Source organism: Rutidosis leptorrhynchoides, chromosome 7, assembly GCF_046630445.1.
Source record: "Rutidosis leptorrhynchoides isolate AG116_Rl617_1_P2 chromosome 7, CSIRO_AGI_Rlap_v1, whole genome shotgun sequence".
NCBI classification, from domain to species: domain Eukaryota; kingdom Viridiplantae; phylum Streptophyta; class Magnoliopsida; order Asterales; family Asteraceae; genus Rutidosis; species Rutidosis leptorrhynchoides.
In genome coordinates, this window is record NC_092339.1 from 322,144,529 (window position 1) to 322,171,157 (window position 26,629).

The 26,629-nt window shown below is 31.0% G+C and overlaps 2 protein-coding genes across 3 annotated transcripts; one reads left to right on the forward strand and one right to left on the reverse strand.

Annotated features, from left to right (window-relative positions):
• The first annotated feature begins 9,420 nt into the window (after positions 1 to 9,420).
• Positions 9,421 to 15,048, forward strand: LOC139857595 (AP-1 complex subunit sigma-2). Of its 2 annotated transcripts, XM_071846410.1 has the most exons (8): positions 9,421 to 9,533; positions 9,660 to 9,721; positions 13,697 to 13,783; positions 13,968 to 14,059; positions 14,180 to 14,288; positions 14,441 to 14,476; positions 14,583 to 14,669; positions 14,758 to 15,048. In XM_071846410.1, exons 2-8 carry the CDS (start codon positions 9,719 to 9,721, stop codon positions 14,827 to 14,829), a joined length of 486 nt encoding a protein of 161 aa, XP_071702511.1. In that variant the 5' UTR covers positions 9,421 to 9,533; positions 9,660 to 9,718; the 3' UTR covers positions 14,830 to 15,048. The 2 variants fall into 2 exon arrangements, with proteins under 2 accessions (XP_071702511.1, XP_071702510.1); XM_071846409.1 differs by lacking the exons at positions 9,421 to 9,533; positions 9,660 to 9,721 and having other exon boundaries at positions 13,464 to 13,783.
• Positions 15,049 to 16,059: 1,011 nt separating this feature from the next.
• Positions 16,060 to 20,443, reverse strand: LOC139857971 (uncharacterized). Its single transcript, XM_071846817.1, has 5 exons — positions 20,001 to 20,443; positions 18,960 to 19,211; positions 18,379 to 18,447; positions 17,519 to 17,711; positions 16,060 to 16,655 (listed from the first exon to the last, which is right to left on the reverse strand). Exons 1-5 carry the CDS (start codon positions 20,397 to 20,399, stop codon positions 16,228 to 16,230), a joined length of 1,341 nt encoding a protein of 446 aa, XP_071702918.1. The 5' UTR covers positions 20,400 to 20,443; the 3' UTR covers positions 16,060 to 16,227.
• Between the last annotated feature and the right edge of the window lie 6,186 nt (positions 20,444 to 26,629).

The window sequence follows — 26,629 nt, forward strand, 5'->3', positions numbered from 1 at the left end:
ACAAGATAAAGAAAATGAATAAAATGAAAACTATATGTAAATATATATAATTTTGATGGATAATTATTATTATTAGATTGTAATATATATAAATAATAGATATTCAGTAAAGTTATAATATAATGTATTATATAAGTAATAATATATATATATATATATATATATATATATATATATATATATATATATATATATATATATATATATATATATATATATATATATAATACAAGTGTAATTATAATTGTTAGAATAATATTGTTACTACTTTCAATATTAATATCAGTACTAGTGTCTATAGACACAAATTTGATATATATAAATTTATATAGAATTATTATTATTAAAATTATGATTATTATAGTTATTATTATTAACAATATTATTGTTATGCATTCATAGTCAATATTACCATTATCATTAGTAATATTATTTTATTATTGTATTATTATAAATTTGTACTATTATTATCTATAATATTAAGAGTATTATTATTATTATAGTTATATTTATTAATATCATTAATTATAAACTATTAATATAAAAATATCAATATAATGGGTATAAAAATACGATTATACATGTAGGTAGATATATGCATATATATATTTAATAGGAATCAGAATTGATATTATATATATAATAAAAATACTTAATTGTATTAACACATTTATCATTAAAATAAATTAAATTCATATAACTACAAACTAGCAAGAAAATTGTTACCTAATTCTGTACCATTGTCGACCCAGTTGAAGAACCTGCCAAAAATCAAAATTCACGGCTGAATTTAAATTCAGTTAAATATCTTATTCAGTTATATATTTTTTTCTCTCTTCTGTCCTTGAGGTTAAAAAAATTGTCGACCAATTACCTTTATTTAACGAATGAATTATTCAATGATATTGATAAAAACACTTAGTTCTTTCATCATCAATATCAAATATCAATTTCAATTCACTGCATTACAAAGAATTAAATAGAAATTTAAGAAAAAGTATCGTATGTCCCTGTTCTTGACCAAGAACATCAAGGGTTCGATTTTGTAATGTTTTTCAAAATCTATTAATGAAGAGTTGTTATAACTGATTCATTAAAACCTTCTGCAAAGTTTCAAACGCCAATTTTTCAAATCGAATACGAATTTTAAAGTCAAAGTTTCAAATTAAAAAGTCAAAGTAATTGTTCTTCGTGAAATTCAAGTTTGTTGTAATGTTTTTGGTTCAATTAAGAATCTAGAAACTTTCTAGGAATGATTTATGACACATTTCATGAAGAAATCATGGTCTAAAAGTGTTTGGATTTTAAAAGCATCATCTGAGTTCTTCATCGTTGGAACAGAGATTTTTTTTAATTTTATTTTTTTATCTGTTAATGCAAACAACTATCACCTATTGCTTCTGTTTTCGTTTATACCTTCTAATTCAATTAGCAATTCGTTGTTATAAGTTAAATTGGTTCTTGGCCGATTTGAATTTGACAAAGAAGAAGGAAAAAGGAAATAAATAATACGGGTTAAAAATTATTCTGTCGTGGTATTAATCAGAAAAGTAGAAGTAGACGGATGCTTCAGTGTGTTGTTGAGTGAATGGGAGATTGTGGTTATCATCATATTTACAAATGTTATTATCATTACTATAAGTGTTAGTATTAGTATTACAATTATTATTATTAACATGATTATCATTATCAATATGGTTATTATTATTATTATGGTTAAGCTAATTATTAGTAACACCATAAAAATGCAATTACATATTATTATCATTAAAATGTGTATTATTAATGTAACTATAAATATTATTATCATCATTAATATTAATTTTAAAATCTCGATTATTATTACCCTTAATAGGATTATAAGTATTATTATTTATATTATCATGAATATTATTATTATGTAATTACGAAAATAATTACCATAACTATCATTAACAATACAATTAATATTTTTATATTTATTATCATTAATATCGTTGATATTATATCTAATAGAATTATTAACATTATTACATAATTATTTTTCTTATAAATCTTAAGTATTATAATTATTATCATACTTAATACTATTTTAACATTATTATAATTACTATCTTCATTAACAAACAATATATATATATATATATATATATATATATATATATATAAATATTTAATAAATATAACATAAATAAAATTAACATTTTTATATACAAAATGAATATATGAAACATATACATATTACTAATATGAATATGATATAACTAAGAAATTCACATATAAATAATTGTTCGATTGCAAATATGTGTATTAATATATATAAATGATATAGGTTTGTGAATCCGAGGCCAACCCTATACTTGTTCAATGACGTTATATGTATTTTTACTACAAAATACAGTATGGTGAATTTCATTAGTCCCCTTTTAAATGCTTTTGCAATATATATTTTTGGGACTGAGAATACATGCGCTGCTTTTATAATTGTTTTACGAAATAGACACAAGTAATCGAAACTACATTCTATGGTTGGATTATCGAATCGAATATGCCCCTTTTTAGCTTGGTAGCCTAAGAATTAGGGAAATGGTCTCTAATTGACGCGAATCCTAAAGATAGATCTATGGACCTTGACAAGTCCCATTCGGGTTACGAATGCTTTAGTACTTCGATTATCATGTCCGATGAGAGTCCCTGAGTGATGGGGATATTCTATATGCATCCTGTTAGTTCGGTTATCAAGCGTTCAATCCATATGAATGATTTTTATCTCTATGCAGTTTGCGAAATGCCTGATATGAGATGTTACTTATGAAAAATGAAATCTTGTGGTCTATTAAAATGATGGAAATGATTATTTATGTTAAACTAATGAACTCACCAACTTTTTGGTTGACACTTTAAAGCATGTTTATTCTCAGGTATGAAAGAAATCTTCTGCTGTGTATTTGCTCAATTTAAAGATATTACTTGGAGTCATTCATGGCATATTTCAAAAGACGTTGCATTCAAATCATTGAGTACAAGATTATTATTAAATCATTTATAGTTAGATATTATGAAATGGTATGCATGCCGTCAACTTTTGATGTAAAGCAAGTTTGTCTTTTAAAAATGAATGCAATGTTTGTAAAATGTATCATATAGAGGTCAAGTACCTCGCGATGTAATCAACTATTGTGAATCGTTTGTAATCGATATGGACTTCGTCCAGATGGATTAGGACGGGTCCTTTCACATGACAAGGTCCGTGTGAAGTTTCCAGGATTTTGTGATGGTACTTTGCTGACTTTGCACATCTCTTCATGTTAAAATGTATCTAATCTAAAACTTGAACCAAATAGATAAAGGACTTGGGATGTTATTATTTTTGTATGGGTGTGTCTATTCTAAAAATGCAGGTTTTGTACTTGTCGCAGGAGTTGAAGATTAAGACTTTAGGGGCCTAATGTAAATAAGTTTCAATTTAAATGGTGGAATGGCTCTTCAACATTCTACTCCGGTCTATCTGATATGTTTCGTGGAAAATTTTCTACTAATTCCGTGTCTTCTAAGCTTTGGCAAGCAATCGAATGGGTTATCGGTTATACGATTTGGAGAATTAGGAACCTCAAAGTTTTCGAAAATAAACAATGGTGCATTCCGGTGGTGATTAGGGACATTCAAGAAAAGGCATTCTTTTGGATATCATCTAGATCAAAGCACACAAAGTTTGACTGGAACTCGTGGCTCCTGCATCCACATAAATTCGATGATCACGGTTAACTCATGCTCGTTTTTAGGCACTATTTTTACTTCATTTATGTAATTTTCGCTTTATAGTTTGGTGTTGTTTTGTAGGGTGTTATCATAGTTTGTTTGGTCTTTTCTTTTTAAGCATAAGCTCAATGCCTTGTATCTTGTACCTTTTTTGTTCTAATATAAATGTTTTCTTGCTTTTCAAAAAAAAAAAAAAAAGTTTCAATTTAGATAAATATAGAAAAAAAATTATGGTTCGTCCCCAAACTCTTTGTATAAAAAATTAAGATGAGACATAAAGTTTAAATCGATCATTGTTGGTTGGTCCTAAGTTTTAAACATTGTACATGAATGGTCACAATAGTTAACTGATTGTTAGTCTCCACCGGTTAAGGGAAACACCTGATGTAAACATACCAGGCATTATGGTATTTTTGACTTATGCAGGTTTAAACCTCTCGTTATATATATATATATATATATATATATATATATATATATATATATATATATATATATATATATATATATATATATATATATATATATATATATATATATATATATATATATATATATATATATATATATATATATATATATTTTCTTTTTTCTTTTTTTAAGCGAGGAAACTCTCATATGAACGAACACATTGGCTCCCCCATAGAAGGGAAGGTTTAAACCTCTCGTTATATTATAATTTACTATATCTCTAAATGCAGCATTTTTCAGCTAATTTGATTAGTCCTCTATCTATGATCCCACCACCCTTTAATCGTCCAATAGCATCAAGTATATATATCCATAGCAACGTATGGAGCTCATCATTAGTTTGTGTCAATTGTTGAAGCTTATATGTATAAAATCGAAACAATATATACTCCATCCGTCCCATCTTACTCTTGATAGTTCATTATTCTTTTTTGGGTTGTCTCATATTAATAGTTCATTTTCATAAATAGATAAAAATAATAAAATAGATTTACTTTTTGCCCTTAACTTTTGCATATAAGACAAAAAATAGGTAAAAAGCAAGGGACAAAACTGTAAAATAAAGGAAACATACACGTGTCAGTTACTTTTTCTTAAACTGTGTATTTTCTGTCTCTGGACTATTTATATGGGAGGGAGGGAGTAGTACGGAATACATTATTGCCCTCCATAAAATCGAAACAAATTACACCTATAAGCTTAAAGATAATGTTGATGACTTGGATTACGGGGACACAATTCCAAATTTGATTATAGGGATTCAAGAAGGTAGAGATAGCGGCTCATCGGCATACGCGAATGGAAAAATGTCAGTGGAGGCTTTTGCGGCATTTGATGAAATGATGACACGTTTGGCCGGGAAGAAAGTACCGGGTGATGGATCCACCAATGTGTTATCTTACAAGATAGAGAATCGGTCCAGGAAAAACATTTTGAAAGAGACGGTTAACGGCAAGTTGAAAAGGGCGGGATCTAGAGGTTGATTTCTATTAGTTCGTTTGGCTTAGTTTCCATCTTCTTCGGGTAGTATGATGTCTTGTATTTGATGAAAGGACCCGTTCATATACATTATAAATGATTCACAATAGTTGATTGCATCGCGAGGTATTTGACCTCTATATGATACATTTTACAAATATTACAGTCGTTTTTAAAAGACAAACTTTATTCACATCTAAAGTTGACGGCATGCATACCATTTCATAATACATCCAACTATAATTGACTTAATAATAATCTTGATGAAATCAATGACTCGAATGCAACGTCTTTCGAAATATGCCATGAATGACTCCAAGTAATATCCTTAAAATGAGCTAATGCACAGCGGAAGATTTCTTTCAAATCTGAGAATAAACATGCTTTCAATTGTCAACCAAAAGGTTAGTGAGTTCATTAGTTTATTATAATCATTCATTTCCATTATTTTAATAAACCACAAAATTTTATTAAACATAATTCCAATAGCAGAATCCTCTCGTCTGCATAAAGGTAAAATCATTTCCAATAATATAATAGACCACATGATTTTCATTTTTCATAAACATAATCCTCAAGCAGAATCCTCTCGTCTGCATTAAGGTAAAATCATTCATATGGTGAACACCTAGTAACCGATATTAACAAGATGCATATAGAATATCCCCAAAATAGAATCCTCTTGTCTGTATAACAGAATCCTCTCGTCTGTATAAAAATCGAAGTACTAAAGCATCCGTACCTCGGATGGGGTTTGTTAGGCCCATAGATCTATCTTTAGGATTCGCGTCAATTAGGGGTACTGTTCCCTAATTCTTAGGTTACCAAGCTAAAAGGGTGATATTCGATTTCGATAATCCAACCATAGAATGTAATTTTTGAGTACTTGTTTCTATTTCGTCAATCATTTATAAAATCAGCGCATGTATTCTCAGTCCCAAAAATATATATTGCAAAAGCATTTAAAAAGGGAGCAAATGAAACTCACAATACTGTATTTTGTAGTAAAAATACATATGACGTCATTGAACAAGTGCAATGTTGGCCTTGGATTCACGAACCTATATTAATTATATATATTTATATGTTTGATCAATATCTGTCTAACAATTTAGGTCAAGTCGTAGTGTATCACAATCCTAATGCTCGAGACTAAATATGCAAAAGTCAACAAAAGTCATATTGACCAAAATGTCTTCCAAAATTTATACATGATTATTATATAGTTTAAATATAGTCGTTTTATTTATTTAAATATTTTTAATAGATTTTATTAAAGTAAATAATATAGTTCTTTTATTAATAAATAAAATTTTATATTAAAATATATGATAAAAATATACTTTTATATATCTTAAGTAATAAAATTTATAAAGTTCATTTAATATCATAAAAATAATATAATAGGTATTATTAATGTAATTATATTATACGTAGTAAAATATCTTTGTATCACATATTTATTTGATAAAATAATATTGATAATAATAATAATAAGTAAAAGTTGTATTATTTTGTAATAATAATTATTATTCTACTAATAAAAATAACAATAATTATATTTTCTAAAACTGATAAAATGATAATTTTTATTAACAATAGTACTAAAATGATAATAATAATGATGTTTCATATTAACAATGATATTTTTATTAAAAATAATAATTTTAGTAAAAATGATAGTTATAATATTAATAATACTTTTAATAATAATAATAAATAATAATAATAGTAAAATAATGAAAACGATATTTTTCCTTTAAATCAATATCTTACAATATCTTAATTTCATCATGATACTCATACTCATTATTTCCTAATCGCTTCGTTTAATAGCTTTTAGTCGTCTTTTATATCGCGTTCATATTGATAATAATAATAATAATAGTAATCATAATAATTAGATGTTACTAATATTAGTTTTAATTATAATAATACTAATAATAATAATATTAATGATAATACTAATAACTATTTGGATGATAATAATAATAATAATAATAATAATACTAATTATAACCTTAACGATAATAACGATAGTAATAATAATAAAAATAACAATAATATCTTTTATTAATAACGACAATGATAATAATAATAATAATAATAATAATAATAATAATAATAATAATAATAATAATAATTAGATTATAACGACGATAATAACGACGATAATAATAATCATTTTTAATAATAATACAAAAATTCAATTGTCTATAACTTCTAAACCGTTCATCGAAACCATTCGATATCTAAATGAAAAGTTCTCAAATTTTCGCTAGCTTTCCAACGACATGCATATCATATACCTTATCTTAATAGCATATGTATTTAATTCAAGATTCGACATAACCTATCTAACGACAATAACGAACGTATAAGCATGCATAATCCTATATATATACTCGAGCACTAGTCAGGGATACACTAATAATATATAAAAGTTAAGTTATGAGTGCTCACGTATCAATATTGAGATTCAATATTGCAGGAAAAGTACGTAGACGCAACGGAGATGATAAACACTAGTTTGACTCACGAGCAATACTCCCGAACCATACCCATAACCTCCATAGCTATAACCCATAATTTTTTTAGCTCTATCCCGCTCGAAAAACAATTTCGAAATCACTCGGACAGCACTCCGTCGTAATATTTTATGTATACTAATAATATCTTGAAATAATACGGAGTAAATATATATATGTAAATCGATTGAGAGAGTTTAGAGAAAAATATTTTCAAGTTTCTATGAAATAATGAAACCTATTGAATTCTATTTATAATAGATTTTTGAATTATTAAAGTATGAATTATTAAAGTGAATTATTAAAGTATGAATTATTAAAGTGAATTATTAAAGTATGAATTATTAAAGTGAATTATTAAAGTATGAATTATTAAAGTGAATTATTAAAGTTAAAGTAAAGTAAAAATAAAGTAAATGTAAAATTTAAGTATAGTAAAAGTATAAAACTATGTACGTATAATACGCGCATAAATATATATAATATTAATTTAAATCGTTATATATATTTAATAAAATAAAATATAAATATCGTTATCTTTATCATACTGGTTAAGTAATGAGTTGTCAAAAGTGGTTCTAGATATTTATAAAAGTTATATACATTTTAATAATAAAGTTCTTTTTAAACTGAAAACGTTTTTGTACGTTTGAAACTAAATCAAATAAATATGATAATTTTGTTTTCCAAAACTAAATATATTTAAGAATCATTTTGTTTAAAGGTTAAAATAATGGAAATCGTTATATCATAAAACGTTTTAGAAAAGTAGAATCATATATATTCATAATAGGTTTCAAGTTTTTTTAAATTACAGTCTGTTGGTGAAGCATGCGATAAAGTTCAAAGGTTAAATAAACGTATGAAATCATCTTAATGAAAAATGTCGAGTTACTTAACTTGTCGATATCCAACATCTAAGTTATTTACACTCCACGTTCTTATTTATAAATCACTTTACCATTTTCTGAATGTTGTCAAAAAGAATAGATTTTTTAAATCACAGTGGACCTCATAACATAGACCCGTAATCATATCACAATGTATCTGATAAATCAATCATTTGATATTATCTTCTAATTCCATCGATAAACATATTGAAACAAATACGTTCATGTAAAGTATTATACGTTTAATACTTTATTAATATTCTCAAGTTATAATATATATATATATATATATATATACATACATATATATATACATATTTATTTATATATAACGGTTCGTGAATCGTCGGAATTTGGTCGAGGTTATAATGAATGTATGAACACAATTTAAAATTTTTGAGATTTAACTTAACAAACTTTGCTTATCGTGTCAGAATAATATAAATATAAAGTTTAAATTTGGTTGAAAATTTCCGAGTTGTCACATTTGATAGTTCGTTTTATAGTTTATCGGGTTGTTAGGGGATGCTCGTTTTATAGATAATTTTTCGTTTAGTTAGTTATTTTCTAGGTGCGAGCTCTCCCGTTGCCTCTGTTTATTTATATTTCTTGTTGAGAGCGTTTTCCTTTGAAAAACGGTCTCGTTTCTATATGAGTTTTCGTTTTTTTGCCATTTTTTTTTTTTTTTAACCTATCTTTATTAGTAATACTTAAAACCCAGGGACGTATTATGCTAATCAACTAAAGTGAAAGGATGTTCGATTAAAATTTTATATTTTAATATTTTAACGCTGTTAAACACACCGGGGTTTTAAGCCCATTTCACCGGCGACGATCAACTCAAATCGAAATCTTTCTCCCCACAACGTCTTACCTTTCTCTTTTGATCCCAAATTGAATTAACAACATTCTAATATTCGTTGATTAGGTAATCATTAGACTTATGATTCAATTTTTTTTTTTCCCGATTTTCACGTGTACATACAATAATTGATCTATTTATTTTATGTTAACTCTGTAATTAATCATTGGATATTTTTTTGTTCTTGAATAGTTTACTCATTCTGATCGTACTTCAGAAGTGAAGTATTTTCAGTTGCAGAAGTTTGAGCCATGGTGAGATCTTTGAAATTACTTTTTTTTGTTGATATTTCACTGTGATTGATAAATTAGGGTTTCTATGAGGATACATATATATGTGTGTATGTATAATGCCCTAAGTGAATTTGATAATTGAAACAATGATCTACGGATTGAGTGTTAATAGTGATTAAAAAGTTTGTGAATTCAGAAATTTGTATTATTGTTTGTTACCCTGGTTATGGTGGACATCTTACCAATGTGTGTATGAAACTGAGCTTTCGTGGCACTAAATGATGTAATATAATTTAAGTTTATAGTGTTAGACCACACTCTTACTTTAATTAAAGCCAATAAGAATTGCATTTATAGATACATGTTAATAAGTACTAGAAGCCATGGATTAGAAATTTTATATGCTTTGGGTTCTGGGACACGTAGAGGGGTGTTAAAGTTATCGTAGGGGATGTCTTTTTGACTTTTTGACATTTTGACATTTTGATAGCATAAGTAATGCCTAATGATATGTAAAATCGTACATTTAAAAAGTAATGTAATTACTACTAATTACACACTAGGCAACCGAACTTAATGCGTAAGTAGTAATCAATTTCTAGTGATAAAACCAAACCACAACTAGGGTCTACATCATCTAAGTAAATACAAAAGAATTTAGCCTATGATGTTGGTAGAAAACGTTAAACAATCAAACAATGGAAAATTATCGAAATCGAAATATAAATCGAACCGAAGTGTTTAATGTTTGGTGATGTTTCGATCTTCAATCCTTGTGTTAGAACGGTTCAAAAATGAATAATTTTGGCCTGAAAGCTCTTCAAAATAGCCCAAACCGAATCAAATAGAAGGTTACCCTAAAATTGAAGTAAATACTTATATATAGGGTACTAGGTCATTGGGGAAATTGTGCCATGACTTTAAAGAAAAGAATTGCACCTCGAGGTTTGCTCTGTATAGACTATCATCATCTGATACGTTGTAGCCCCGTTTGTAACAAGAATTTGGGCTTCTAAAAACCCAATTGGAGTCCGTATTAGGGAGATATGACCAAAATGGTGAAGTCTCCCCAAATTTGCCGCAAATCTCCATTCTTTATCTTTTCTTCAAGATAAATTTAATGTAACAAGAAGGTAGTTAACTATGTATGCTTCCATCGTTGCGATTTACTTAAACAAGAAGTTATGATTAATAGAAAGATCAAAATTCAAAAAGCGATTATATTGTCATCAGCAAGTTCCTCAAGTAAGGACAAGACTTGTACCCCACAATAATCTCTTTGCTAGATGGAATGACAGAATTGTATAATAAAGCCCCTATTCTCTAACCCTTGTAAGGTTCGATGAGATTAGTGCACCGTGGCCACCCAATGTGTTTTTGAGGTTGATCAGGAACTGTTTACAAGTTAAGTACATGGAAAAGTTAAGGGTATGATAATGTACCTTTGCGAAATTGCAATATTTCTCCATGGTGACGTGTATAATACGTTCTAGATATACCAAGCCTTGTAACTTTATAAATATAGGTTGGTTGTTGGAGTCGACAACATCATTGTTCAATAACTTATTAACTTATTGGTTATAAAGGTGAGTTACCTCTCAGGATTTTATTTTTCCGTGCCGAATCTGTAACATTGTGTATATTGTTAGTTGGGTTTGTATGCAAATTGTCAAATATTAAGTTCGATATATTTAGACTTAGTCTCGTGTAATAGTTTAAACAACAATCTAATTAACCTAAGGTGAAAGGAAGCAATAGATGCACAACTGGACAAGTAGAGCATATTTACAAGCTTAATGTTAGTATAATCCTATTGTTGATTAATATTAGATATATTATTAAGTAGTCATTTTGGCCTGTGTTTTGGGCATGATTCCGTTTAAGTTTGGTTTTCTTTGTTTTCTTAGGCTTTAAGAAAGTATCGATGACACAAACCCGTTAAGCCTGTAGGAAAAGTTCATGAGAATATTAATGGGGCTACTCTGCTAGGATGAATTCACTAATGATACATATATAAAAGTTGATTGACATTCAACCAGTGTTGTAAATCTAGTTATTTCTTTCCGAGATCTCGCGAGATTTCTCGGTCAACAGGTTCAAACTTGGACAAAGTCACGATTTCTCGTATTATCTCGCTCATTTCTCGGATTTTCTCGTAAATCTCAAATTTTATCGCTCATTTCTCGGATTTTCTTTGAAAATCTTGTAAAAATGTATATATATATATATATATGTATATATATATATATATATATATATATATATATATATATATATATATATATATATAATATATATAGTGGTAGGATCAAGGGAGAAGTAACCAATCGGGGGGAAGCAAAATTTTTATTCTTCGTTTTTTGAAAAAAACTTTGTTCACGAACATTATAGATTGGATGAAAATATGAACATTTAATAAAGACACTTTGTGATAAATGCTTTTATTTTGGCGGGAAAACGCTCGAAGAACTAATATATAACAATTATCGTGTTTTTCGAGCGTACGTTGAGGTTTTAGATATTAGGGTTTAGAAATTTAGGGTTTAGGGTTTAGATTTAGGGTTTAGATTTAGGATTTATATTGAGTTTTTAACACGAACGGTTTAGGGGTTTTGGGTTTTAGGTTTTGGGTTTAGGGACTAAACCCAAAACACTAAACCCTAAACTCTAAATCGAGCTATATTTTACTTCACAAAACATGAAAAAAAAACGTTAACATTCTTCACGATCAATATTATCTTGAATGTTATTTTTGTCGATCGTTTTCCCGCCTAAATAATAACATTCATCACGAAGTGTCTTTTTTAAATGTTCATATTTTCGTGTGATCTTGATGCCTGAATATAAAAATTCCAAAAAAAAGAAAAAAAAAAAATTTGCTTCCCCCCATATAGATCTAATCAATAGGGAAACACTTTTTTGGGAGAAGTGGGGGGAAGTAATCTTTTTTCGTTTTTTTCGAAATTTTTTTTCCAGGCATCAAGATCACATGAAAAATGAACATTTAAAAAAGACACTTTGTGATGAATGTTATTATGTTGGCGGTAAAACGCTCGAAGAAGAAAATGAAAACATTCAATGCATTGAATGTTTTGATTCTGAGTTTTTTTTAAGGGGTTAGAAATTAGGTTTTAGAAATTAGGGTGGGGGTTAAAAATTAGGGTTTAGTTATTAGGGTTAGGAATTGGGGTTTTGGGTTTAGAAATTAGGGTTTAGATTGAATATTTTAACAAAACCGGTTTAGGGTTTAGGGACTAAACCCTAAACTCTAAGTCCGGCTAAATTTCGAAAAAAACACTTCACACAAGATGAAAACAAAACGATGCAAATAAACTCAGAATCAAAACATTCAATGCATTGAATGTTTTCATTTTTTTCTTGTAGCGTTTTACCGCCAAAATAATAATATTCGTCACAAAGTGTCTTTTTTAAATGTTCATATTTTTACCTAATTTTGATGTCTGAAAAAAAAAAAAAAAAAATTCGAAAAAACCAAAATTTAAAAAAAAAAAATTTACTTCCCCCAAAAAAGTGCTTCCCTCTATGACCCTCTCTCTCTCTCTCTCTATATATATATATATATATATATATATATATATATATATATATATATATATATATATATATATTCAACGTAAGTCAATGTCCGAGATCGCCCCAAAAATGTCCAAACGAGATCGACTCGAGATCCGAGTTCTCCATCCTTGCATTCAACGATCATGTTAATTTTGTAATATTACTTATAAAAAGTTATATACTCAACTTCTCAAGTAGCAATTTGTAGTGTTTTACATGCAGCAGATGGATGTGAAGGAAGACATATTTCTTTTGTGACATCTTGGTCTGGCATTATCTGTTGCTATGACATGTAGCATTTTGAACATTATTTTTTTTAGTATGTTGTGGGTGCATTTGCTATGTCTATCAATTATTTTCTTTTACCTTCAATATTATCTTAATCCAGTTACCATGTCGATAAGGTTAAATATTTTGCAGATTCATTTTGTTCTTTTAATAAGCCGACAAGGAAAAGTTAGGCTTACAAAGTGGTATTCGCCCTACTCTCAGAAAGAAAGAAGTAAGGTATGCAGATAGAACTTGAAAATCTTCTTATTCATCAACAAAATCGACTTGGTTCTTACATGGTATTAGTTAGATGATAAATTGTAGTAATCTTCTTGACCCATCAAGTTCACCTTTTTATAATGTCTCTTTATTCTTTAACATTAATATATGAAATGGCGGCAAACGTTATGTACTTATGTAGGTGATACGAGAGCTCAGTGGGATGATTCTTACCCGTGGCCCAAAGCTTTGTAATTTTGTTGAGTGGAGGGGATTTAAAGTTGTTTATAAAAGGTATTCTTTATAATACTAGATAAACCAATGTTTCTATATACGAATAATCCTCTTATTTACTTATTATTGTTGACCCTCTTTTGTTACCAGTTACTTTTAACGATATATTTTACTTATCAGGTATGCCAGCCTCTACTTCTGTATGTGTATTAACCAAGAAGATAATGAATTGGAAGTCCTTGAGATTATTCATCATTACGTCGAAATTCTAGATCGTTACTTCGGAAGTGTGAGTCATCTTAACCACTCGACATTTCGAAACATGTTATCTGACCCCTCAATTTTTGAAAAACAAAGAAAATGCAAATGGAATTTTAAATAGACCTCATTCGTAGTATTTCAAACTTGGAAATTGAATCAATTTTTCAACTTGTATGCTAGGTTTGTGAGCTGGACCTGATCTTTAACTTTCACAAGGTACAATGTCTTTTCTTAGTTTTATACTTGTAACTGATAGTCATTTGGACTCTTAGTCAATCCTATTGTAAAACGATGGTCAAATATGTGTGGATGAATGTTACAGGCTTATTATATACTGGACGAAGTACTGATTGCTGGGGAACTTCAGGAATCAAGCAAGAAGACGGTGGCCCGTTTAGTGGCTGCACAGGTACGAATTCAATCAAGGACATGTCTGGTGTTTATGTTTTTATCTCTGTTTTGGTTACGTGAATTTTTTTTGTTTTCTTAATTTACAGGATTCTTTAGTGGAGGCAGCCAAAGAAGAAGCAAATTCGATAAGCAATATAATTGCACAGGCAACCAAGTAAAGCTTGTGTTTACTCTTATGGCCTATAAGATTGGCTCACATTACACATTACATATATGTATTATTATGTTTTCTTTTCTTTTTCCTAGAGAGTGGAAATCATGTATTTTTTGTATGATAAATTAGTTGTAGCACTATTGAGATTTTGTCGAATTACTAAGACAACGACCGCATCTCAGAACTAAAGAGAAATTTGTTTGTTTGACAATTCTAATTAAGATTATGTAGCTACCCGTTGAAGCTTTACGAAATCTAATTGGTGTGGAACTGTGGAAAAAGCCTGATTATGTCAGTTTCTCACAGTATAGTGATGAGGGGACCTAGCAATATTTAGAAACAGCCATTCGAAAATAATGTTTATGTCTTGGGGTTTTGATTTGAAAAATTGCAGATGTGCAAGGAGGTTAGCTTCGAGTAGATTCTCAATCTCATAACGTCTACACAATTACAAGTGTGTACACGATTTGTAACCTAAATTTACCGAATATAAAACATGAAAAATTATTTTTATTTATTATTAATATTTTAAAGCTTAGGTGCATATGAAATTCTGAAATAAAAAATCCTTCCACTTTCAACAAACCTACTCTCCATGTTGCCCCTCTCTTTCCATTTCATGATCGGGGTCAACATCCCTCTACGCTTGATAATAAGTTGAGTTTTGACTACTTGGCTAATGCAAGTTATATCTAGCTCTGGCAGTTCGTAATTAAAAGCTAGTCGGGGTTAGGCTAATGTGCGAAATCTCCTACGCTGTCTTTGTATATTTTCATCGAAATTCAAGTAGTCTTCTCTTTCTGTGTAGCTTTCTTAGTAGGGATTCTGCTGACACGGTACTCCGTTTTCAATTTGAGTTGTTGTGACGAGACCTTTCTTTGTGGAGGATCGGAATTCTCTTCATCACAAGACTGATCGGATACCAGGTAAATCGAGAAGTAATATTAATAATTTAAAGCTTAGGTGCTCGCATACATCTAGTATAATTATACGATGAAAACGGATTTCCATGCTACCCTACCAGGGAAAAGGAAGTACTGTTTACCCGGAAAAAGGAATATTGTTACTCGGATGTACGCGGTCTGGTTGTCCGGACTTTTTAGTAATAAATGGTTTTCATGTGTTTTTCCAGATGACTAAAAAAATAATATTAAGGTGCACAATTAAAATGGAATGGACAGAGAGAATAACAAGATAAAATAAAATTTTCAAAAAAAAAAAGATAAAAGGGAAATCCAAATTATATAAGAAAAAATATTTTGGATGCTACATCCTAGGTGACACATCTTGTTACATTATCCTCCTAACAATAACCTAATCACCCCAAAATAAACTTTAAGCATCCATCCATTTAAATAACAATTCACTATTCCTATTCCTAATAATCAATTTTGATTCTGCATCAATCTCTTTGTATTACCCTGAGTTTAGCACTCCTACATCTCACATTCACTTTCTCTTCATCTTCACAAGGCGTTACAGGTCTCTTTGTTAAAATTGTCCCACCAACACCTTTAATCGTTTGTTTAATCCACGCCTCTTTTTCATCATCGTTTTCACATTTAACATCATTCAAATCCAATGATACACTTTTCAAAGCTTCTCGTTCGTGACCATTGACTGAATTTTTGTTTACGATATTAAGAAACGTTTGTTTCACGATTCTGTCCTCCAAACTATGAAAAGATATTACTGCAAGCCTACCACCAGGAGCAAGACAACTGTAACAATCGTATAATGAAGACTCTAATGTCTTCAGTTCGTCATTAACAGCTATTCTTAGAGCCTGGAATACTCTCGTGGCTGTCTTTATCCAACCCTGTCTTCCAACTGTAACACAAAATAATCAAGGGTTCACTTTATTTAGAATAATATGCTTACTAATGTAATAACTTTACCTTTTATAAATATGGCATGATAAGGGTTCCATTCAAAATTGCAAAAATCGCAACTCGGGGAGTACTCGGTCGGGACTTTTTAGGGAGTACTTGGCAACTCGGGAGTACTCGGATGTTGACTAAGTTTGACTTTGACTAATTTGGCCAAGTTTTGACCAATTTTGACCGATTTTCTGAGTACTCGGGAGTTTTGGCCGAATTATGAACGATTTTCCGAGTAATCCAGAGTTTGACCAAGTTTGACTAAGTTTGACCGAGTACTTGCGGAGTAATTCTGACAGTTCCTATATTGTTTAACTGGGGTGGCCAAAAAACTTGAAATGGGTTGGAAACGGTCACATGATACCCCGGTTTGGCCACGTACATCCTTTTAAAAAAAAGACTCGCCCTCCCCGGTTGACCCATTTTGACTTATAATTTCAACATGATTCAACCTCATGAAATGTTAGGTTTGATGGTCCGTAAGGTTGGGCTGACCGGCAAAGTAGTTTTTTTTTTCAATTTTAAAAAATATATAACATATACTGAATATATTACAACAGATAAGTTATTAGAATAATAGTGTAGTATTTAAGATATTTTAATATTTGGTGAGTGTTAAATAAACTTCAAAAGACTTGAAACCAATCTGATCCATTTCCATTCTAGCTAACTTATAAATAATATCACCTATCTGACCAGTTAGCAAAATTATAACATGAAGGTTGTTGCACCACAAATGGGTCACAATTGCCACCAAATTAGAAGGCATGCATGAAAATTCTAAAAACAAAATATTTAAGAGAAAGCACCCACCTTTTCCACCAGGTGTGGAACTTCGAATAAGATCTACTAGATCACTAGTAGAATGCAATCCCCCGCTTAAGCGAGCTTTAACAATCCTCTTTTGAAGTGCACGCCAATTATTCTCTTCCCCGTAGTCACGTATGATTTGTCCCAGTTCAGCTTCTGGCCATGTATTTAGTATGTCTTCAGCAGTCAGACTAGCCTGTAATACCCCTGTTCCAATCAGTTAACCGAACAAATATATGAACATTCTGTAAACCAGATATTAATCTCAAGATTTACAAATTGGAAATCATATGTGCTCAAACATCATATCAAGAAGTGTTCTGAAAAAGAAATGAATAAATGAACACCCTCCCACCTTTCAGATGTAGAGCTTCTACATCACTATGGGTGCTTTTGATAAAACAAAATGATTAAGCGTTGAATGGTTTAAAATCAGAATGATTCAAAGATACCGATTGTAACTTAGTTTTAAGCGATAATAACCTGTTTGATAATCATTCTGAATGAACTCTATGAACGTAAATTAATGTATTAACCTTTTAAATGAATAGATAAAAGAATATAATTGATTGATAAATGTTCAGGATATAGTTTAAGAAGCATATTAAAGGAAATGAAAGTGCTGAATGGTTAAGAGAGTATTTCAACTCTAAATAGTTCAACACTAGTTCAACACAGATTGCTAAAAGGTTTAGCACCATCTACTATAAAGATGTCAATAACAAACGCACTAAATGTTGAAACAGTTCAAAATTAAGTGCTAAACCATTCAATTAAGAGGCAATCAAACGCACTCTAAATGGTGATCAAAGAATAAATAATAATAATAATATTACATGTCAAGTACACATGAAAGATCTGACCTGAGGATCCATTCTCATATCAAGAGGTCCGTCGCAAAGTACACTAAATCCTCTATTTGAATTGTTCACCTGCATACGTACAAAGGCACTATTAGGACACATTAGTGGGACAAAGAGAAAAAATACATGCCTAGACGAATTTAGCAAATATATCCTTGTGGACACGTGTTACGGGACAAAAGTAGTAATATTAAAGGTTGGAGAACTCGCGACTCGGAGAGTACTCGGTCAGCATTTTTTAGGGACCACTCGGCAACTTGGGGAGTACTCAGATGTTGAACAAGTTTGACTATGACCGATTTCGACGAGTTTTGACCTATTTCTGAGCAATACTGAGTTTTGGTTGAGTTTGACTGAGTACTCGGACTTATCTTAAAACCGAGAACGTTTTACTGAGTTCTACAACCCTGGTAATGTTCAAGGTCCCAGATCTGTAAGACAGCTATTTTTGCATTATAATAAGACAATCAAGTATAGAAAATGTGTAAAATGATCATCTTTAATAACCACGCTGATGCATATTCATCACATGATTTCAGATACACACACATTTGACATAAAAAAATTAGCAGTTTACATACCTGCATGGACGACATTCCCAAGTCCATAAGGATCCCATCGACTCCTGAAATCAGAAGCTTCTCATCTACTTCAGATAGTGTCGATCTGATGTTCTTATAATTTCTTAGAAATGTGTAAGTTTTTAGATTGATAGTTGAGTCACGGGATTTGGTAGTCTTAATCATATCAATTTTGGCTTTTGCTTTTTCATGGGCAACGGGATCAAAATCCAGTCCGACATACGTCTGCATCTCTGAATGACGCTGAACTATCTGTTATTTCCAGCACGTAAAATATCACTAAACGCAAAAGAAAACATTTTGAAAGACGAAATTCTAACAACTGAACCTTCTTATACCAATTAGGCTAAATCTTTAGCTTTACAAGTAGTAATAGAAGGTAACGAGAACTTATAACTTTGTGATTAAAAGAGTAGTCTGAACTATCACAAAACAACTTCAGTTAATTAAAATTTAGGCATATATCATTCAAGTGAATCTTAAAGATTACTTTCAGATCCTATTGTTTATCGCCTTATGTTTAGTGTTTACTAATCATCACTTAAATTAATATAAATAATGCTCAAATAGGACATAAAAATTGAATAATGATCTTTCAGTCATGAACATAACTCAGTCACTATTGATCAACATTCTATCCCCCTTCATATTTCAATTTGTACTAAAATGTAACATTCCTCTTTGTAAATGTTGATTCTAGAACAATTATGAATCACAATCAGAAGTGTTTATCAAGCTTCACAATCAGGAGTGTTTATTAAACTTAATTCATATTCATATTTCTACATACTTGCACAATATTGTATGCTTAATTACATCCAGAATCATGGTCGTAATATTAGTACCAGAAATTACCTTAATCCTAAATCCAAATTTGAAGCTTATCAATTACTATAGGAATTAGGATTTAGGATTAGGAATATAATTAAGATACAAATACAAATAATAAAGTGGCAGCAGCATTAACTCTAAAATGAATAATACACTAACATTCAAATGCATATAATTAGAACACGAATTAGGGAAAACAGATTCACATACAGCAGAAGTATGTCCAGCAGCTCCGAGAGTACAATCAACAAACGTCTGAAGCTTAATTGAATCAAAAACCTCCAAAACCTCACCTAACATGACCGGAATATGACTCTCAGTGGTACCGAATTGACGGAAACTTTCCTCATCGAACTTCTTATCCGATCGAGTTCGTCGTTTGACTACCGAATCGATTAATGCTTTACGAGTATTACTACTATTCGAATTGTCTTTTCTGTTCAGTTTTTTCTTGTTACGAGTGGATGAAGATAAGGTAGTTGAATAACCGGCGACGGCGAAAATAGATGAGGAGATACGGCAGTGGTAGTAATGCAACGGCCGGAATAACAGTTGCTTTACAGCCGCCGCAGCCGCCGTTGTGGCAGTGGTGAAAGTGTGCGAGGACATGATGATCGTTGGACCAAAGGGATAGCGTTCACTTTCAAGTACGAATTGCTTGCCGGGTATTTGGATTTTTGTTATATGTAATTGAATTGAATTGAGAGTATTCTTCTTATTATGTCATTATTAAGCTATTTACTTTGTTACGAAAAAGTTAAAAAATAAAAAAAAAAATTAAACCATTATATTTTAATGATGTTATTAACATTAATTAAATATTTTATTATTTATTTAGAGTTTTTATCATATATACCCTTCTTAACTTTAATAATAACATATTAACCTACTTAAATATAATTATATCATATGAGCACATTTTAAACATATAAATTCATCATATTATTCATGCTTGCTTTTTTTTCTTCTCCAAAATATGTACTATGATATTAACTACCATAATCAATACATGATAATCATCTAATCCTCAACGGTATAAATCTATTATAAGGTGAGAATACATAATGTGATCACTATTAGTTATCTTTATATATTTTTAGCTAACTGAAACTTTTTTTACATACATATACAACGATATTACTACAATATGAAAATAATAATGATCCACCTTTCTATTTTGGGTTGTCCCATTTCAAGTATATGATTGATATTCAATGTTATTCTGGAGAGAGAATATTATTAGCGTATATTATTATTAGTTTAAGTATATTGAGTTTCCTTATATGTTTAGAATTATATTTAGTTTCCAATCATATTGGTTAAATGTTTGGTGATCAAGATATGTAAAGGATATATATATGATGATTAAATGAACGAGAATGGAGTATAGAATTCCAAACACTTTCATGGTATCAGAGCGGGAAGCGAGTTTATTTGTAGTAACTGATGGTAGAAGAGGGTAATAAAGGCACCCGAACACACGAAGATGATCATAAGAAGGTCTCCGTTTAAAAAGAATGTCGGTGGGGGTAGAATTTTGTAGTATTTTACTTGGAATGATGTTTAAGAGATAAGTAGCTGTGACGCCCCGTACTAAATCATCATGTACGGACCATCAACAACAGGATCATTACAAGGTTAAGTACTATATGCGTTTTCAAAAAGAGTTTGCATTCATAAATAAAGTGATGTCTAAACCAACATCGAATGTTTTACAATCCAAAAGCATGCTTCACTAAGTAGAAGCAAATGATAAGTGTATGTGACCACAATGGTCGTTACAAGTCATAGTTCAAAAGTACTAATGTTTGAATGCAAAATAAAATAGTTCATGCGATAGCAACTCTAAGCAGCGGGTGTCTACAGCACGACTAGTGTACAGCGGAAGCTAACCTCAAGCACCTGAGAAAAACATGCTTAAAAACGTCAACACAAAGGTTGGTGAGCTATAGTTTAAGTATAACAGTAAGTAAGGTAGGCCACGAGATTTCAGTGCTACAAAGAGCGTTTCAAAACAGTATGATAAAGTATATGTTAACCGTGGGCACTTGGTAACTAACTTAACGTTTATACCCCCTGAAAGTACACTTGGCAAATGCGTATGTTTACGAAGTATTAAACACTCGTTAAATGCTAGCGCTACTAGCCTGAGTGGGGATGTCAAACCCTATGGATCCATATCTAAGATTCGCGTTCACCGGTTCAAAAACCAATGACTAAACGTTACCGAGCTAAAGGGAATGTTTCTGCCGTTATATAACCCACACATATATACGTTTAATACTCGTGCCTAGTATGTAAAACATAAAATCCGCATGTATTCTCAGTTCCCAAAATAAGTTAAAGTAAAAAGGGAATGCTATAACTCACAATGATATGTAGCGGTAAAGTAGTAGTCGGGAAAGGTGTGCAAGTAAATGGTCCGAAGTCCTCAACCTAAGTCAAATAGTACTAAGTCAGTAAATCTTCTTAATAGGTTTAAAAGTATGTAATTAAGGTCTTAAGGGTCATCATCATTCATCATCAAACAAAAGGCGTAAAGTAAATTTCGTTTATGAAAGTAGTTTTCAACAAAGTCTGACTTCAGTCAGTCACCACGGCCACTACCCTTACTGAATTAAGGTGAGACCAGTGGCCATGGCTCCGTCTATGAGTCCCTTAAGTGTGGTAAAATTTACAGAAGCAAACTCGTCTTGGTTTGACCGTGGCGACGGTCTAAGTGCGAGTAGGTCAGAAATTTCTGCACAACGTTAAAGGACATAGTAACGATCGGAGGGCCATAAATCCTAAACCGTAACTCGGATTAAGACGAGTCCTATATGAAAAGTTATCTACTCGAAAAGTTCTATCTAAAAATCAAGGTTAGAACAGCCCAGGTCAGCTGGTCTATTACAGAAACAGCAGGTCAGTAGGTTTGGACAGAAACAGTAAGTTTAAGTGAGTTCCGGTGGTCTTGGTGCTTGATGTTCATCATGGTTCTCATCCTTGATGCATATAGCTTCAAGTGTACAACTCATTGATGTGTCTACATCATATTAACCAAGTCTTGACCATCATAACTCTAGTGCAAGTCTAAGACATGAAGCACAACTCACTTAAGAGTTGCATGTAGTTTGATGAACCAAAGTTACATCAAAGTCTTAGGTTTGACACTTATATGAACTATAAGACTAATAATAAGTTACAAACTTGAAAATGAACTTATAAAATCAAGATCTTAAGATGTAGAACATAGTTCTTAGTTAGATCTTGAAGATCCAAGACTCAAAAGTCTAGATCAAGCATAAGTATACAAAGTTATATTTAAAGAAAACTTATTTGTGTGTTCTTGAACTTTCAAGGTTAACTTTTAGTTCAAGATTAATGAGATCAAGACTAACTTGTAGTACTTGACCATTTAAACTAATTACATGAAAGTAAAGTGCAAGAAGAAGTAAACTAAGTAAACAAGTAAATTATTCATGGTTGTTCATACTTTAAAGATTGAAACCAAAGTTTGATCTTTAGAAAGTAAACTTTAAAGTTTACTTCATGAACTTCAAGTATGAGTTTAATCAACACATGAACTTGCAATTTTTTAAGAAAGTATATGTAGAATCATAACTAGTAAGCTATGTTCTTGAGTGTTCTTGTAATTACAAGATAAAAGAAGAATCTAACTAGGAAGTTGATTCTTGTAACAAGTATGTAACAACAACAAGTAAGTAAACAACTATAACTAACAAGAAATCAAACAACAACAAAGATGATGATGATTATGTGATGTTTGAATTCGGTTTTAGCAAGAAGAAATGAAGAGAAAAAGTCAAGTTACTTACAAGAACTAGAGAGAAAAAGAGAGGAAAAAGTTGAGAGAAAATCAAGTGTGTTTGAAATGAATGAAGTGTGAGAGAACTAGTAGCCAAGTTATCAAAATTTGAAAGCCAAAAACACCTCCCCATCCATGGTACCTCACGGCTGCAGCAGCAAAAGGAGGGGGGAGAGAGAGTTATTCCAAGATTATTAGCATGAAAAGCTTACAAAAGTTGGATAAAATGGGTGTTTGCATGGGAATGAACAAGTAACTTGATTCTTTACTAAGTTAACTAACTAGTTTGCTTCTAATTGATACTTACAAGTGTTAGTGGGCTAACTAAGTCCACTTAAAATGTAGGGTGGGCTTCTAAAATCCAATAATACTAGTAAAGGCCCAAGTTCAAATAAAAGCCCAAATATGTATGTAATTAACAAGTTAATCCAATTAAAAGCCCAAGTAACTAACTAACAACATTAGTTAATTAAAATGATTAATAAACTTAATCATGAATGTAAATAATACTCTAAAAATATTATTCATGAAGTTTCGTGTGTCACAAAGACGTTTCGGGCAATTAAAGTCAAGTTCGGGCATTCATGGCAACATGCAAATGTAGCAAATGTAATGACATACATTCGTTTAATCACACGTATTAATAATAATAATTATTAATAAATAAACGTTGGAAAATCCAGGGTCGTTACATTACCCACCTGTTAAAGAAAATTTCGTCCCGAAATTTAAGCTGAGGTAGATGGAGGAGTCGGGAAAATGTGAGGATACTTCCGCATCATTTGGTCCTCTCGTTCCCAAGTAAATTCAGGTCCTCGTTTGGCATTCCATCGTACTCGTACAATCGGAATCTTGTTGCGGTTCAAAGTTTTGATCTCACGATCCATAATTTCAACAGGTTCCTCCACAAAGTTGTAACATCCCGCATTTTTCCGTTAAATTATTTTAACGCCCGTCTTTTTCTTTCTAAATAATGCCCTTCGTATCTAGATTCGTATCCTTTGTTATGTAACGTTTTAAATATTCTCGTTATCGAATTTCAATATCTCCCGTACTCCCGTGTAACTTAAAATATTCGATCGGTTAAATCCCGCACCCGCTTTGAAACTCGAGGGACCGGAGTTGCCAAATGGGCAAACTAGTTGACTAGGTCAACTAGTCACCCCATTTTTCATTTCATCATCTCTCTCTCTCTTTCTCTCTACCAAGAACACACACACAAAAACCCATTCCATTCATTCATCATCTAAATTCAATCTTGGAAGCTCACAACAAATCCGACTACATATTCTTGATCCTCGTTTCATCCTCTTCGATTTGATACCAACCTCATCCATTTTGGGTAACTTTCTAAAATCACTAATTTTATGTGTTCTTGAGATTTTTGAGTTATAAAGTTGTTAATTAGTGTCTATGGCTCATTGTGATGTCGTGTATGTAAATTGTATGCTCGATTCGTTGTTTTTGGTGTAACTAGTTCAATATGAAAATTACTTGCTAAATCCTTGATTTTGGATGATCAAATGTTGTTAGATTGTTAAAGTGCATGTTTTAAAAGTGTTACTAGTATCATTAGCTTCGGTTTGATGTATAGGTTGATTAAGGAAACTCCAAGAATATGATTAATGATTTTGTGAACTTGGATTAGGGTTTGATAAGCTTTACATGAACTTTTGATGCGTCAAATGCTATGAGATATTGTTGTTAAGTGTTTTGTTGCAATGTGTGTTTGATTACCTTCGAAACGGCATAACATACATGTAAATTGGTTGCCCGAATCATAAAATGCGTTTTTGGAACTTGAACTTAGATTATGAATGTTTACTTTCGGTTTTTGGTTGTTATAAGTGCAAGTTTGATTGATGATATGTGTTTAGTTGCATTCCTCGTCAAATTACCTTTCCAACGATGTATGATAGGCGTTATAAGTGTTTGCGGGTCAAGAATTGTGTTAGAATTGGTTTTGGTTCGTGCATAATTAAAAAGCAGAAAAATAGCTGAAGCAGCAGGGTGGCGCGGCGCGCCATACCCCCCGCGCGGCGCGCCGAATGGCCTGGACAGATTCTGTCCAAATTGGTCAATTTTTGAATAATGTTTGGCATGCTACGCACCTCCGATTAACATGTAACTTGGCCAACATGCTCATATATGATTTCTAAGATTAGAAAAATAGTTCGGAACCCGACCCGAACGTGTTGACTTTCGTTGACTTTGACCGACCAAGTTTGACTTTTTGTCAAACTTAACAAAATAATTATGCAATCTTCCTAACATGCTTTTATACTTGTATCTTGCATGAAACTTGACAATTTGCTTCACATGCTATATTAATCGAGTCGTATCGAGCCATAGGACTAATTGAACATCTTTGACCTATCGCGTTTACCGTTATTGATACAACCTATATGTTTAGGTCGAGACTAACCTTGTCTTTGCACGCGTTTACTTGTCGAAGTACTTTATTACTCTTGCACTCAAGGTGAGATCATAGTCCCACCTTTGCAAATACTTTTATACTTTTAAATCGTGGGCTGAGAAACATATACTTTATATACATTTATACGGTTTATACTTTCATACTTTGGATACAAATGCGAATACAAGAGCAAAGATACAGACGAGTTAGAACAAAAGTCCTCAATCCAATTATCATTAGTTCCACTTGCAGGGTGTAAGTGTAAGCGAGTGATTATGTTGTGTGGCCATACGGGTTTAACAAACCCTCATTCAGACGGTTCGCTACCGTTAGTGAATGAAATATAATTTCAACAATGTATAGTGTAAGTTCTAACACTAAATTCAAAAATTCAGAGGGAAGATTCGGTTAAGCCTTGATAATTGGGTGCTCGTGATACAAATACTATTTTGGAATGTGAACGATTCTGGTTGAACAATTCTTAAAGAACCTTGTGGTTCAATACAATTTACTTGCTAAACCTATGATTTCACCAACGTTTTCGTTGACAGATTTCTATGTTTTTCTCAGGTCTTGCACGATATGTGATACATGCTTCCGCTCATTATTTGATAC

Bases quoted from the DNA above. Each gene is read 5' to 3' on its own strand.
- LOC139857595 (XM_071846409.1), top strand. From the start codon at position 13,562: ATGACATGTAGCATTTTGAACATTATTTTTTTTAGTATGTTGTGGGTG. The intron at 14,289-14,440 runs GTGAGTCATCTT...CTTGTATGCTAG, and splicing joins TAGATCGTTACTTCGGAAGT to GTTTGTGAGCTGGACCTGAT. The intron at 14,670-14,757 runs GTACGAATTCAA...CTTAATTTACAG, and splicing joins CCCGTTTAGTGGCTGCACAG to GATTCTTTAGTGGAGGCAGC.
- LOC139857971 (XM_071846817.1), bottom strand. From the start codon at position 20,399: ATGTCCTCGCACACTTTCACCACTGCCACAACGGCGGCTGCGGCGGCT. The intron at 18,448-18,959 runs GTATGTAAACTG...GTACGTATGCAG, and splicing joins TGGGAATGTCGTCCATGCAG to GTGAACAATTCAAATAGAGG. The intron at 16,656-17,518 runs GTGGGTGCTTTC...TTTGTGTTACAG, and splicing joins TTCCACACCTGGTGGAAAAG to TTGGAAGACAGGGTTGGATA.